The sequence below is a fragment of the Mercenaria mercenaria genome, chromosome 11 (genome assembly GCF_021730395.1).
Source record: "Mercenaria mercenaria strain notata chromosome 11, MADL_Memer_1, whole genome shotgun sequence".
In the NCBI taxonomy this organism is placed as follows: Eukaryota; Metazoa; Mollusca; class Bivalvia; order Venerida; family Veneridae; genus Mercenaria; species Mercenaria mercenaria.
This window is the reverse complement of record NC_069371.1, coordinates 5,323,155-5,339,348: the sequence shown is the minus strand read 5'-3', so window position 1 is coordinate 5,339,348 and position 16,194 is coordinate 5,323,155. Positions and strand designations below refer to the sequence as shown.

At 33.4% G+C, this 16,194-nt stretch overlaps 1 protein-coding gene across 9 annotated transcripts in view; it reads right to left on the bottom strand.

Annotated features, from left to right (window-relative positions):
* The window catches only part of LOC123531447 (uncharacterized), an 81,360-nt gene that overhangs the window by 48,813 nt on the left and 16,353 nt on the right, over window positions 1-16,194 (bottom strand). For 2 of the 9 annotated variants that reach the window (XM_053518445.1, XM_053518446.1), the window contains exon 1: window positions 7,684-7,717. The exons of the other annotated variants lie outside the window; for them this stretch is intronic. In XM_053518445.1, the coding sequence (XP_053374420.1) occupies window positions 7,684-7,702 (19 nt within the window). In that variant the 5' untranslated portion in view covers window positions 7,703-7,717. Of the gene's footprint in view, window positions 1-7,683; window positions 7,718-16,194 lie in introns of those variants that run through there. 9 annotated transcript variants of the gene reach the window in all.

Genomic DNA, 16,194 nt, shown 5'->3' with positions numbered 1-16,194 from the left:
CAATATATGTGAAGTTCACATATATTTACACCAAAATAAAATCAAAAGATATGGAATCAAAACTTTATACCAACTTGATTCCCAGAGTTAAAGCAAAATCAAGTGTTCTGAACCTATTAGTCGCCTCTCATGATCAAGGTAATTCTTTTCATACACAGATCGTCCAATATTGGCATGGAGCCCGCAGGGGTGTAGGTGAAGTGCAGAGCTTAGTAACTAAAAGTGTCTGTGTTCTATACCTGAATTTGAACATTTGTTTAGTTTTTATCTGATGGCTATCTGTCACACTTTTTTGCATTATACATACACTTCAGTTTAAAATCATCTTCAGTTTTTACAATAATATTATTAGAACCATGCAGTTCTGTTCAATAAGTGTTTTTCTACACTGTTCCTTATAACAAATTGCAAGAGAATTTTCAGATTTGATACATTTTCTTTTTCTATAAAGAAGCTGGATAGATAATAGTGCATGTATTCTGCTTTTTGAAAAATATAGAATAGCCAGAATATAAAAACATTTCTGTATATTACAGTACCATAAATGTTTGCATATCACTTAGTGTATCTGTCATGTTAAAACAGACCGTAATGACACGTCGAAAGAAGGTGTTGCAGTTTCTTAAGTTTTTCTATGAAATAACAAAAGCATATAAGAAATGACTGCTAAACATAACATTTAAATGTAAAATTTATGTAGCTCTACAAACACTCTTAGTTTATATATTTAGCCGAGTTAAATTCGTTTAATGAAGATTGGTGAACTATTTCTGTGAGTAAAGTCAACTATTTCATAAGTAAAGGATATCTTTAAAACTAGTCTAAAATATGGTAGAAACCCTTCATACGTAACACAAATGTATATTATATCAAGTTAGGCATATAATCTTCAATCTTGCACAACCAGTAGGTACAGAGCAGAGCTATGATCAAGGGGGTGCATTTTTATGCCCCGAAGGGAGGCATATAGTTTTTGAACCGTCTGTCCGTCTGTCGGTCTGTCGTCCGTCGGTCTGTCCGCAATTTTCGTGTCCGGTCCATATCTTTGTCATCGATGGATGGATTTTCAAATAACTTGGCATGAATGTGTACCACAGTAAGACGATGTGTCGCGCGCAAGACCCAGGTCCGTAGCTCAAAGGTCAAGGTCACACTTAGACATTAAAGGATAGTGCATTGATGGGCGTGTCCGGTCCATATCTTTGTCATCGATGGATGGATTTTCAAATAACTTGGCATGAATGTGTACCACAGTAAGACGACGTGTCGCGCGCAAGACATAGGTCCGTAGTTCAAAGGTCAAGGTCACACTTAGACTTTAAAGGATAGTGCATTCATGGGCGTGTCCGGTCCATATCTTTGTCATCTATGGATGAATTTTCAAATAACTTGGCATGAATGTGTACCACAGTAAGACGACGTGTCACGCGCAAGACCCAGGTCCATAGCTCAAAGGTCAAGGTCACACTTAGACGTTAAAGGATAGTGCATTGATGGGCGTGTCCGGTCCATATCTTTGTCATCCATGGATGGATTTTCAAATAACTTGGCATGAATGTGTACCACAGTAAGACGACGTGTCATGCGCAAGACCCAGGTCCGTAGCTCAAAGGTCAAGGTCACACTTAGACGTTAAAGGTCATTTTTCATGATAGTACATTGATGGGCGTGTCCGGTCCATATCTTTGTCATTCATGCATGGATTTTAAAATAACTACGCATGAATGTGTGACACAGTAAGACGACGTGTCGCGCGCAAGACCCAGCTCCGTAGGTCAAAGGTCCTAAACTCTAACATCGGCCATAACTATTCATTCAAAGTGCCATCGGGGGCATGTGTCATCCTATGGAGACAGCTCTTGTTTGGTTTGTCTTCATTCTACACTTTTGATTGATTTTGGGAAGTTGTCAGTTACTTGTGGGGAGCAAAATTTAATAAGCAGTCATACACATTCCAGGAACACTGGTGACTGTGATAAAATGATAATCATAAGACAACAAAAGCTTAGTCATCAAACACACAAAACAAATTGTACACTAAAATTCTGTTATGAAAAAGGTGAATTTATACTTTTCTATACAAATGTACAATATTTATTAAAATGAATATTTTTTTTTTACTTCTTTTGAATGTTTTCTTTAAATTTTCGTTTTTTAAGTGGACTAGAACTAATGACCATTTTACAAAACCCTACATATGAAAGAAAAATATCCTGCAATCTAATCCATGAGTCCTCCATCTTGAAATGAAATTAGCAAATAATTGTAATGTACAACCGCATAGAGACTATTGGCTTAGTAATAAATCAGAATGTCAAAACAATTCTAGTTAAATGGACTTTGCTGGCTGTTCTATAATTATTTTTAGCTCATCTGATTTTTTGAAAAAAAATGATGAGTTATTGTCATCACTTGAGCGGTTGTCGGCGTCGGCGTCTGCGTCGGCGTTGCCTGGTTAAGTTTTATGTTTAGGTCAGCTTTTCTCCTAAACTATCAAAGCTATTGCTTTGAAACTTGGAATACTTGTTCACCATCATAAGCTGACCCTGTATAGCCAGAAACATAACTCCATCTTGCTTTTTGCAAGATTTATGGCCCCTTTTGTACTTAGAAAAATATCAGATTTCTTGGTTAAGTTTTATGTTTAGGTCAACTTTTCTCCTAAACTATCAAAGCTATTGCTTTGAAACTTGGAATACTTGTTCACCATCATAAGCAGACCCTGTACATCAAGAAACATAACTCCATCTTGCTTTTTGCAAGAATTATTGCCCCTTTGGACTTAGAAAATCAGTTTTCTTGGTTAAGTTTTATGTTTAGGTCAGCTTTTGTCCTAAACTATCAAAGCTATTCCTTTAAAACTTGCAACACTTGTTCACCATCATAAGCTGACCCTGTACAGCAAGAAACATAACTCCATCCTGCTTTTTGCAAGATTTATGGCCCCTTTTGGACTTAGAAAATATCAGATTTCTTGGTTAAGTTTTATGTTTAGGTCAACTTTTTCTCTTAAACTATCGAAGCTATTGCTTTAAAACTTGCAACTCTTGTTCACCATCATAAGCTGACCCTGTACAGCAAGAAACATAACTCCATCCTGCTTTTTGCAATAATTATTGCCCTTTTTGGACTTAGAAAAATCATTTTCTTGGTTGAATATTATGTTTAATTCAACTTTTCTCATAAACTGTCAAAGCTATTGCTTTGAAACTTGGAATACTTGTTCACCATCATAAGCTGACCCTGTATAGCAAGAAACATAACTCCATCTTGCTTTTTGCAAGATTTATGGCCCCTTTTGTACTTAGAAAATATCAGATTTCTTGGTTAAGTTTTATGTTTAGGTCAACTTTTCTCCTAAACTATCAAAGCTATTGCTTTGAAACTTGGAATACTTGTTCACCATCATAAGCAGACCCTGTACATCAAGAAACATAACTCCATCTTGCTTTTTGCAAGAATTATTGCCCCTTTTGGACTTAGAAAATCAGTTTTCTTGGTTAAGTTTTATGTTTAGGTCAGCTTTTGTCCTAAACTATCAAAGCTATTCCTTTAAAACTTGCAACACTTGTTCACCATCATAAGCTGACCCTGTACAGCAAGAAACATAACTCCATCCTGCTTTTTGCAAGATTTATGGCCCCTTTTGGACTTAGAAAATATCAGATTTCTTGGTTAAGTTTTATGTTTAGGTCAACTTTTTCTCTTAAACTATCGAAACTATTGCTTTAAAACTTGCAACTCTTGTTCACCATCATAAGCTGACCCTGTACAGCAAGAAACATAACTCCATCCTGCATTTTGGAATAATTATTGCCCTTTTTGGACTTAGAAAAATCATTTTCTTGGTTGAATATTATGTTTAATTCAACTTTTCTCATAAACTGTCAAAGCTATTGCTTTAAAACTTGCAACAGTTTTTCACCATCATAAGTGGACACTGTACATCAAGAAACATAACTCTATCCTGCTTTTTGCAAGAGTGATGGCCCTTTTTAGACTTAGAAAATCATGGGTAGGACAATATTTCTATTATACAAAAAAAATCAGATGAGCGTCAGCACCCGCAAGGCGGTGCTCTTGTTATAGTTTTAGGGCATCATTTTATTTATATCTTTATAGAACAATCAACCTTACTACAATCTTCTGTATCTCATACATCTACCTATACAATCAAAAAATAACTTTAAGAAAATATTTTAGGTCAAGTCATCATGTGTTATATATATGTGTTAAAACATTACTACTGAATTTATATCATTTTAATGGAACGTTTTTACAAACAAAACTATCTGTGTTATTTTTCTATCTATCTATTTTTTCAATCTGTTTTTTGTGTGTGTGTGTTGCTTTTAATATGTTTCAGTAAAATCCAGAACAGTTATTACTATTCTATTTCTAGAACAATTTGATCAAAAGATATAAAAACTGGTAATAATGCATGTTTTTTCCTTTGCAGGGAAGTAAAACAAATATAATATGTAATATGTTAATATTTTTGTTGATATAAATTTTGATTTTGCTTAATATCTTACTATTTTTCCTAATAATAACCTTTGTAGTAAATGTGCAGATATTCAAGTACATGACTATAAATTATATATTCTTAAATAATACATTAATTTACATACAACAACATGTAATAACAAAGAAAAGTCATAATGTCAAAGTATCAGTACTGGGGATTATACTATTGAATACAAATACCTGAGAGTGGTATATTGAGCAGCTGAGAAAACAGACAGAAACATTTTACTTTGATGGGGACTTGGGGACTTGGGGACCTTAAATACAGAGATACAGGAACTGTTACTAAAAATAAAATTAAATATAAAGTTCACTCATGTTTAGCCTAAATTGAAGATCTGGGGACGTGGGGACGTGGGGACCTAAATCCAGGAGATACAAAGATATTCATGTAAAATATGAATGTATAATACACCATATAATTTAAACAATATTACAATGTTAAAGATTGAAATAATTTATAGTGAAAGGAATATATAAATATATTATTTAAGTCCAGATAATTTAAAGTATCTACATAGTGAAGTTGGGGATGGGGATGAAACATATATAGGGTAAGCTTAAATTTGGTGTAGTCTTACACGAAGTTCTTGCCCGTAAAACATACGGGCTAGAGATCGGAAATACAATGCCATTGTACACGAAAACCTACACTAAGCATAGTTTTACGACAATATATTTGCCCTTTTCAATTGTGCATTTCCCTCAATTCACCCATGATTCGAACAGTAGATATAAGCTACAACAGCAGACTTTCAAGAGACATATAGTAATTAATTAAATTCGTAATATAAAATTATAGAATTCTACATTTTATAAATGGATTACCCGAGACATCTGCATAATATTTGAGTCAATATTTTACTACATGGATAATAAATTTATTGTTGTTTCGATCCCTGGACCAGCCATAAATTTCTATTAAACACACATTGAATTACCCAAATAATGAATCTTGGTGTTCATTTATTGTATCTGAACAATTTTACAACTCTATATTTAGCCGGTGCGAGAGTTGTGATATATCTTGCACATGTCATTACTTTTATTCTTGCATAAAAACTACTTTTTTCGCTGGATCCGCCCATGTATTAACGGGAGAAAAATCGTTTGCAAACAAGGCAATTCACGTGCTGTTAATACCCAATCTTTATTTTTGAAATGCTTTCCAAGGGCCGTATATGTAATTCTGCGCAGATTGACATCTGGTATCTACGTCTTGTTTCTTTCATAAAAACCTCTTCTTGAAGCATTAAAAATGCAATCTATACCATAGAATGTTTTACTGTATCAGTAACTAACACCAAATGCGCTGCCCTCAACATTGTTCGTACTCGTTTCTTCCCTTGTTTACTCCCCTTTTAGAACTCGGCGTCAATTCAGATTTTGTAAACAACCGTGAATGTTAAAGAATCGCATGTTTACCTGTGCGATTCTTTGTTTTTAGGAATCATATTTATGATTTTGGTAAGTATCAGTCGGTATGTTTTTATCTAATTTCTCGAGGAATTTATATAAACAGCTTGGAAGCTTGACACTACGTTCGTACTCATCCGTACTCCAACTGCGTGTCCGTACTCAATATAACTCGAATGTAAAGTTATTATTCTTGAAATTGTGATCGAGTCCACCAAACTGTGAAATGATATGAACAATTATTGGTAATTTTATGTTTGTAATAATGAGAGATAAAAAAATCGCTTAAAAACCTTCAGGATGTGCTTTTGTTAGTGTTGTTTATTTCCGGGCCCTAGATACGGATATTTAAAACATGTTTACCGTTTCCAAGAACAACAGGAATGGTAAATAAAAAATGTACCGGAATCGTAAAGTCATCACATATGAAAACAATACATAAATCGTCGTGAAATATTTTTTTATGCAAGAATAGCGACAATACACGTTTGTTTTGTGTATTAACGTCTGCAGAAGCCCTTGGAATATGCTTGTGACCTCGACCTTCGATCTCGGTCACAAACAATCCCGCGGGCTTCTGCCGACGTTAATACACGAAAAAAACGTGTATTATCCCTACAATGAACAGACTCGAACAGAGTGCAAACGATCTTCTGATAGAATTTCTTAACTTTCACAACAGCAGTTGTCAAATACAGGTGTGGCTACCATAACCAGTCGCCCTGTACTTGAGCTTAGTGTTGTTTCTTGATCTTTGGGATACTTAGTCCCGTGCTAGGAGCGAGCTAGGGGACGTGACAGTTTTGAAAATTTCATAATTTCTAACGAAAATGCTCGGTCTAACCGAGTCTATTATTAGTTTACTTGGTGGCATTCTACACTTCCAAACGACATTCTGATAGTTTTATAATAAAAGAAAATGATGATGATGGTATTGTTGTAATGATGATGATGATGATGATGATGATAATGGTAATAACTATCTAACGAGAACAACATATTTTGCTCAGTCAGTCTTATAGACCTCTAATCATACTGGTATTAAAATTCAAACCTTAATATGTACCATGTACGGTGAAATGAAAGACATGAATAAAATTAATGTATTCTTTTAAAAAAAAACTTAAAATAATGTCATGAAAATATCGTTTAAAACGTATGCAGTACTATGAAACAGATTTGATATATAGGCAACATCAGAAACTAAACGCAGGTACAAGCGGTTAAGACTTCGCAATAAAACCCTGAGACTAGTGTGCTGGCGCTTTGTATAACTTTTCAGTCTATCAAACAAATCATATTTATTATTATAATGGCAGCATTGAATTAGGTCTTGTAATACAAGAAATACTGACTTGATATTATAAGTGCTTTATTTGAGATATCAGAGTTTCAAAATAGATTATGGCCTATTTATATTAAAACTGGATCATTTATAAAACCTAATGCTTTCAGCAGAAGTTTTTTAATCAACGCCAGAGTTACAAATTACTTACAAATTGCTGAACGATAATAGAAATAACGCTTGAATACATAATAACAAAAAAAAAACCAACACACTTTTATTGACCCTCATTTCTACAGTAATTTGATATAAGAGATAAGAAATAACAGCTGTAATTTAATAATTGTCATTTTGATGACCTTTCCGCTAATTAATTAAATCATTAATTAATTAAGCATTTCCTACCTTTTCCTTCATATTGTGTCCCTAATATAGTAACACATATATATCCTGACCTGTTTCTATCAGCACCATGCAAACATCTCCCAGATGCAGATCTCTTTTGTATTTGAATTTTCCCCCAGTCAAATTACGCAGACGATTCTAGTTCTATTTAACTTAAATAAATCTTATCTAACTATATTTCAAGTCACCTCAATACATTTTGAATTGTTGTTTTGTTTGGGGACATATTAGACAATATTTAAAATACCCATACAATTCATATTCAAGGAGATATATAAATTTTATTGCTCTCATTCAAATCAAATTAGATAAGATTTCTATTGTAAATGTGGTTTGCTGAAAGCAGCGCGCTCCTATTGCATTAAAGAATACGTTAATATTCGCATTTGAAAAGAAGTAATTCTTAAGGTAAATGAAAGTATTTATTTACATTTTATATTATACTGACAGTAAGTCGTTATCTAATATAGTTAGATTACTTGTATAAACATAGATTATAAATTGAATAAATCAATGCAATTTTACTCTATACTGATGATTTATATTATACTTGGGATATATTTTTCTAGATATCACTTACATAAAGTTCACTCAATATTTCATATATAGATATCTGATAAAATTGCGCCTTTCAGCTGAAGATTATATATTTTTTCTTCCCTACTTATGTCATTGGTATGTACTCATACTCTTTATATTTAAGAGTTCTTTTACTAAGCTGAACCAGGTGAATTTTTTTCACTTTTAATCCTCTGTGTAAGTAGAAAATCGTCGTGTTTCGTATAGGCCAAATGTGCCATGTGATTTAAAATTGTACTTTGAAATAACAGAAACAGCATCAATAAGCATCCAAATTATAGCGAGTAGATAGGATTAGTGACTTCGAACATATTATAACTACAACGGGACTAAGAGTAAGGATAAGAATGACTGGTCAGTTTAAATGTTTCCGTATTTATTTGAGAATATAGAAATGCTATGAAATAGAGAAAAGATGAAATATCACAGGTCGCTCAACACGTCAAAAACGAAAATGTTGCAGGCTCGGTTTAATTGAGCCTGTTCATGGACGGTAGTGGAAATGCAGACTATGTTGACAGTGTTAATGTGTTTTCCTGTTTATACAAAGATTAGAATAAGTAATTTTTAAAATTCTATATATAGTCCGTTTTCCTGTCCATTTATTTTCTGTCTCTCATAGACAAATGAAAAATAACCAAATGATATAAAACAGTTTTTCAAATTAAATGTCTTATACACTTGTGGGTCAAATTCCAACGTGAATGTTAACTTATTTATGTTACATACAATTTTGTTTTGTGAGGTATATATCCTTCGACTTAATGAACGGTCAAAGATTGGTTCGGTTAAAAAAACCTGATTTATTTAAGACATTATTTTTTGTCTGATGCGGACACCGTGATACAAAACTGCTCTGATAGCATATTTCACATTTTTATGTCAGATAACACTCATATATATCGTACTTGTGTGGTCTGATATAAGTTCAGGGTTTTTCTTAAATGTTATCATAACTTCTAAAAACGAGAGCGCTAACATATACGTCCATTATCATTCTAGTTTCTTGGCGCTCTCTTAAGATCCTTTACAAGTATATTCTTTCAGAGAGAGGGCATAATTGAAAATGAAGATGATGTGAGTTTTATGCTTTAGATATGCCTGCTTTGGCACATTGTTATTCATCAGATGTCCGATATAGTACTCGAGACGTTCTACCAGGGAACCATGGTGAGCAACTGGCATGCAAGAAAGGCTTTGGCATTGGTCAGAGCTTTCTAGCCTTTCCGCTTCGTATTGCTATATAGCGCGGTTAGTTATCCCGCTTGAAATTCTAACACTATAACATATAGGTGACAACAGTTGTTCGTAGCACCCAATTTTTTTTATAAGAAACAAATCTTATTGCTATTGCTACTGAACTCGTGATTCAATTCCTGCAAATCTATACCCCACGTAATCGTTGTACTACGTGAGGGCCTTAAAATACTAATGCAAGAATGTACAACAAGTAGCATTAGATTTTTATACCTAAAACAGTCACTTCTGTGCCTTTCGCATAAACTTCTTACTATTCCTATATATATTGTTTTTGCTTACAGATAAGACAGATTATTCTTATAAAGATTACTCCCGATTATTAGTATTAACCTGAAAACGTAAATGGGATATGTTTTCCCCATACGACACAGGACTTTCGGTCAACACTTTACTTGATGTAGTTGTCTTAAAGAAACTACATCAAGTATGTGAACCTTCATTCTCAAAAACCTAAATAATATGACATACGATCAATTATATTTACCACCTTTAAAAAGATGCATTTGTGTAAAACACTATTTAGGTTCCTGATTATAATTATTTAGAAACATTTCCATATCTTAAGATAAAAATATTTATCCAACAGGATGATACATTGTTGCTTGAAAAATAAAAGTCTTCTATATTCTATGCATGAATTATGAGACCTATTCAAGAACTTTTATTTAAGCAGTAAACGCCTTACATGATAAAGAATAAACCTTTCTTCTTTAATGTTTAGATTAGATTAGGATATTTGTTTAACATCGCAAAAACTCATTTATAAAAAAGAAACTTGCTATGCAATTTCATTAATTTAGTCGTGACACAGATATTTACACTCGAAATATTTCAACAGAAACAAAATTTAACTTTCGGTCCAAGCTAAGTGCACTGTAAATACAGATCCATTAGCACAAGTTTAAAATCAATCTCAAATACATAGGACAGACTAAAGAGTTACAAATTGTTCAATACCACCAATCGAAAAGACTAATTAAATAAATCAGACCAATATTATTATTGACTGTCATTTTCAGAAACAATAATCGCAACACAATTGTAATATTTCTGGACGAATTTTTTTTAAATATTTCAGTTTCATGGCATGTTCTCATGTATCGTGTGCTTCATATCAATTGACACAGAACCAGCTTAGGACTCCGAAAAGTTCATCGATGTACACAAATACAGTGCAATGCACAGCCTCAACTTTTCTGAATATATCCCTATTATGACATCACGGTACTGAGAGGATTATGATAATACTAAAACGATGAGAGCCGAGAAAGATCGATTTGAACACGACCGGTCATCTTACACTGGGTACCCAATCTTAGTCTCAAATGATAGCCATAACGTATACATACATGTTTATACAGGGTACGGCTAGGGGCTTTAATGCTACTAGGTCATCATTTATTAACTGATATGACTACCAAAGGGCAACCAATGGCTCCTGATCTTTGCAATGACCCATACATCTACGTCCAATTACGTCATAATTTCAAATGTATAGGTCGAAATTTCGAGTTAGTATGTTGGAATGTGTGGGGACTATAATGCCTGTTTCTGGCCCCAAAGTTTGAAAACTGAACGTCAATTGACAAGAATGATATATTTGTCTAAAGCAGGGGAAAATGGCAAGAGAATCTCTTGACAGAAAACTACATTCTGTAAAGTTGGTGACAATGAAGGCGATATTGACATAAGGGACTCAAAGGTGTCATAAAACGAAAGAAGGGATTTAACAAATGATGTGTACTAACTCAACATGGACAAAATATATGCACATGAACATTTTGATATGCAGTGTTCATTTGGGATATTTGTGAATAGTGCGAATGGACACTTTTTGAGAGCTACATTGCAAAGTAGGCATACGTCATAGGGGTTTACAAAGTATATATCAAAATCAACGACGCTGCCGTTTAAACATGGCACTGTACATATCTGGACCAAGACTGTTGTGACTTGGTCTCATGGCATGTAGTAACATCATTAGAATGCTGCTGTCCAAACTTTAAACCCTGGGTTACCATAGTTAGGCATGTAATTTAACAGAAGATAAATTATTTAGTTACAGTTATTGTTATAACATGTATTACGCTTTTTCCTGCTAAATTAAAATTTGATGCAAAAACAAAATGGAATTTTCCGGTGCTAAAATACTACAGTATATATTCTAAACAGTATTATATCAATGTAGGAATACTATCCGTCCAAAACATCGATCCAAGCATTTCACTACCCGTCCGTCTTTAGACACCTATTTGCTCCTACTTTTATCCCCTTATACCATTACAACATAGAATTCAATATAGCCAACTGAGACAATTTTTTGGATTTTATTTTATAAAGCCAATATAAAATTCCTCATGAAATATTGTGTTAAAAGATGTATAAAATGATAACTTGAACGTGTGTACCTATGACATAATAAATATTGTCCCTGTAAGTGTTTACAATCGGTACGGAATCAATCTATATACATATCTATATATATATTATTATTGTATTTTACAAATTAAGCAAACTACAAGATGTTAATGATAGTGTTTGGGTTTTTTTGGCAATTTTTGATGGACAAGTTTTATTTATTTCGCTTTTACCATTAGTGAATTGTTCGAATGTGCTTTCGCAATGCAAAACATTGCCATGTACTTTCAAACCAATTTAAAAAAAAAACATTTGAAGTTGGAATGATTAGAACAAAATACATGTTGTCAGATAAGATCAGTTCCATACCTCTAGTTTTTGAAACCTGCTCAGCAGTCTACATAAAACTAAGTGACAATGAGTTGAGTACAGCAAACTTGGGTCATGAAAATATGGCTGTTCCATAGGTTAGCATTTATACAATCCTGATTCCACAGACTCAAAAGAAAGACGCCCTATGAATTTATACGTTTCAATTTCAATAAAAGGTAACATGAAGTAAATGTCAGATAACTACAGATTGAATAAACTGGAAAAAAAATAGATGAAAGCTGTTCATGTATTCAATATTTAAAGAGTTTGAAGACTGCACTGTATATTTACCAAATTTACAAAAAAATAAAAAATAAAATAGCACCTTTTAATTCTTCATTTACTCCTTTAATCTTTTCACTTTGAATTTCTCACAGACGAATTCCAAATAACAAAATAATTCAGATAGATTCGTTTGATAGATAAATCGTAGATTTCATACACTATCACTACCTATATGTACTGATTTCTACCGTGTATGTTATTCATCTATCAAATATTGGATTAATGAACTCCCAATATAATAGTCTGTGTTTATTTAAGAATTTTCTCTATCAGATGTGGATTCAACATTTTATCACATTTTTCTTGTATATCAGAAAACGCAGCTTTATATTTTATTTACGGTCAGTTATATGATATCTTAAACAATATCTGCAAATACAGATAAATGAATATCATTTGCGTTTTTATTCTCTAATACTTAAAAGGAAAATAATACTCTTTAGTCCGAGGGCCATTATGAAACTAGGTGTGCAATCTTTACCAGAAGGCACACCAAAGCCGTTTATTTACCTTTATATTACATAAATTTTCTATTTTGTGTGTGTGCAAATATTTATAACGTCAACGTCATGTCGCGCGGACGTTCCGTTTATCTATGGCCATTATTATTATGGCATTTCAACGGCGGCTATCTATACTAACATATATAACAAGGTTGTCATGTGTCTGCAGTATTTCAGTGACATACGTCTGTAAGTTATCATTCATCTGTAAACCATGTGTGTACTTTTAAGAATACAAGAATCAGACAACAAATAAATAGACCGATCTACACAGCTTGTTTTTTGTCATTTCTGCCTGCCTGCTTGCCTGCTTGTTTTCAGCTACACAGTTTCTTTTTCACTGGTTCGTGTCTCTAGGAAACATTGCACATTTTCTTCAGACTTCACATTTAATTTTTAACGCAAGCGGTTGAAAGAAATCTAAATTTGTTTTCAATGTATTCAAGCACTTACAACTTTCTTGTTGACTTTCGAAGCGTTTGGGTTTGAAAATAAGACTTATCTTTTAAATAAATAAGAGAAGATTTATATATTTTGGCATAGTTGGATATCTAGAGACGTGTTTTTTTTTTATACAATTAGCGAGATTAAAAGAGTCAATAATATCCTAACTTAATGCATTGCATTCGTTAACTATTGTATACAAACATGCACTTTTGTAGAATCGGAAAATTCGAATTGAATAACAAAAAAATAAAGTAGGGGAGATAGAATGCAGTTTATACTTGAAAACTGAGTGTAAGATCGATTGATGTTTAAATAAAAAATATTCATAATAAGGGGGCAAGGGACAGTAAATTTGAAAACTCCACAACTCTGCGCTGATACCAGTGCGCAAAAAATCATAAAAAAATCCAATTTTGACAAATTCAAGGCAATTGTTGAGCGAATGTCTCGCATAGACATAGCACTTCATTATGTGACATTTTCAGTCTGCCGATTCTGTTGCTTCTGTGATAAAAACGAGTGAAACGCAGGTTTCAGGACACTAAATTTTTAGACAAAAATGGCCCAAAATGCACTCCTTTCGCGACCTGTACCGTATTATCTGCAAATGACTGACCTGAAACACATGCATATTTTTAAAGCATGTGGCCAGAGGAAAATAATGGTGGGAAGAAAATGATCACATAACCGTTTACTTTTTCGCAAATTTGAGCTGAAGCTGGATGGATGGAGGACCGTTTCCAGTTCGTCTGACTTCCGTTACCTCAGGTAAAGTTTTAGACCCGGCCGTCTACATGGAGCTAGGAAAATCGATACATGCACATATTTATTTTACACAGTAATCACTCGTACGCAGGAATCCTTAGTTCTATAAACATCATAAATAACCAGTTGAATATATATGCCTGTAAAGTACATATGTCTATTTTATTTAAAAAAAACGTACCCGGGCCAAATGCGAAACTGGCCCCTGCCACTTAAATGATGCATTAGATGTCGTGTTGCACGAACTCGACTTAAATTTCATTGCGTAATTGTTGTTGAATAAATATTTGTTCGAATAAGACATAATGATTTGTTAAACAGCGGGAATATTGTGTGTTTTCAATGCTATACTCGATAAAAGAAAATTTGGTTTAAAGGCTAGCTTATGCCATAAAAGCGTTTCTTATGCACTTGATAGCATTAAAAGATTTTTAATGTTACACGTGCATAATTTACATTTATCTCTTTAGCTCCCTTAGTATTTAAAGTCGCTTGCTTGAAAGTACATTAACTTTCAGGCTGTTGTATGAACACATATCAATTTTCAGGCACATTGGTTCTCATGATGATACATTGATTTACATTGATTTTCAGGCTGTTGCATTGATGTACATTGATTTTTAGGCGCTTACATTTACCTACATTGATTTTCAAGCTGTTGTATGAACGTACAATGATTTTCAGACTATTTCAGGATCAAGCTGTTGTATGAACGTACAATGATTTTCAGACTATTTCAGGATCAAGCTGTTGTATGAACGTACAATGATTTTCAGACTATTTCAGGATGCCGTATAATCTTTGGGATACTCTGTCAATGATATGTAAATGTATAACAGACCCGTGCTAGGATCGAGCTAAGGGACGTGACGTGTGTTTCAGATTTCATATTTCTAACGAAAATGCTCGGTCTAACCGAGTCTATTATTAGTTTACTTGGTGGCGTTCTACACTTCCAAACGACTTTATGACATTTTTTATAATAATAGCGATAAAATGATGAGGATGATGATATTGTTGTGATGATGATGTCCATGATGATGATGGTGGTGGTAGTAATAATTATACCCCCACAAAACAAAGTTTGGGGGAGAGGGTATTTAGGAGTTAGCTTGTCGGTCAAACAAATAGGGCTACATCCTTAATCCAAGGTTAGTGGCAAACAAATAGGACTACATGCTATCATATTTCAAGGAGCTACATTCTAGACGAACCACCTTTTTGATGATCACATTAAGAAAACAATCTATTTAAGAGAAAAAATCTATTTTTAATAACTGTGACCTTGACCTTGAACGAATGGTATTAAAATGACCTTTATATAAAAAAAAAAAAAAAGAACTAAAAATTTGTTTTAAAAATTTGGATCTCAGTAGGATTTGAACCGATGCCCTTCCATCCTACTGACTAAAACGTAGCTTTGGCCCAACACTCTAGACCACTGCGCCACCGTGGAATTTTCTAAGTGCGTAGATTAAATAAGTTATTCTGACCTTGAACTTGACCCCAATGGCACCATATACAATCCCAAACTTGGATTTTCTATACGCTACCTATAGGCCAAGTTTAATTTCAATACATCAATGCAAACTAAAGTTATTGTGCGGAAACCATTTTTTCTATTTTTAGCAACATTGACCTTGAACTTGAACCAAATGACCCCAAATATAATCCCAACCTTTGTCTCCTTACCATCTATCTACAAGCCAGGTTTTGTGTCTATAGCTTGTTTCAAACAAAAGTTATTGTGCGGAAACCAAGTTTGACGCCCGCTCACCCGCCCAGCGACATACCTCAATCTAATAACCAGTTTTCTACGAAAACCTGGTTAATAAAATGTGTTTACAGTGTTACAGAAAAAAAGCAGTACCCTTTCCTGTTATGAATTAGTGTAGATATTTGCATTCGAAACGTTTTCACAGTTGCGATATTTTAAACCGTGGATCGTTTGTTAAATGGACAGTAAACCTAATTCTTTCAGCAGAAGTTTTT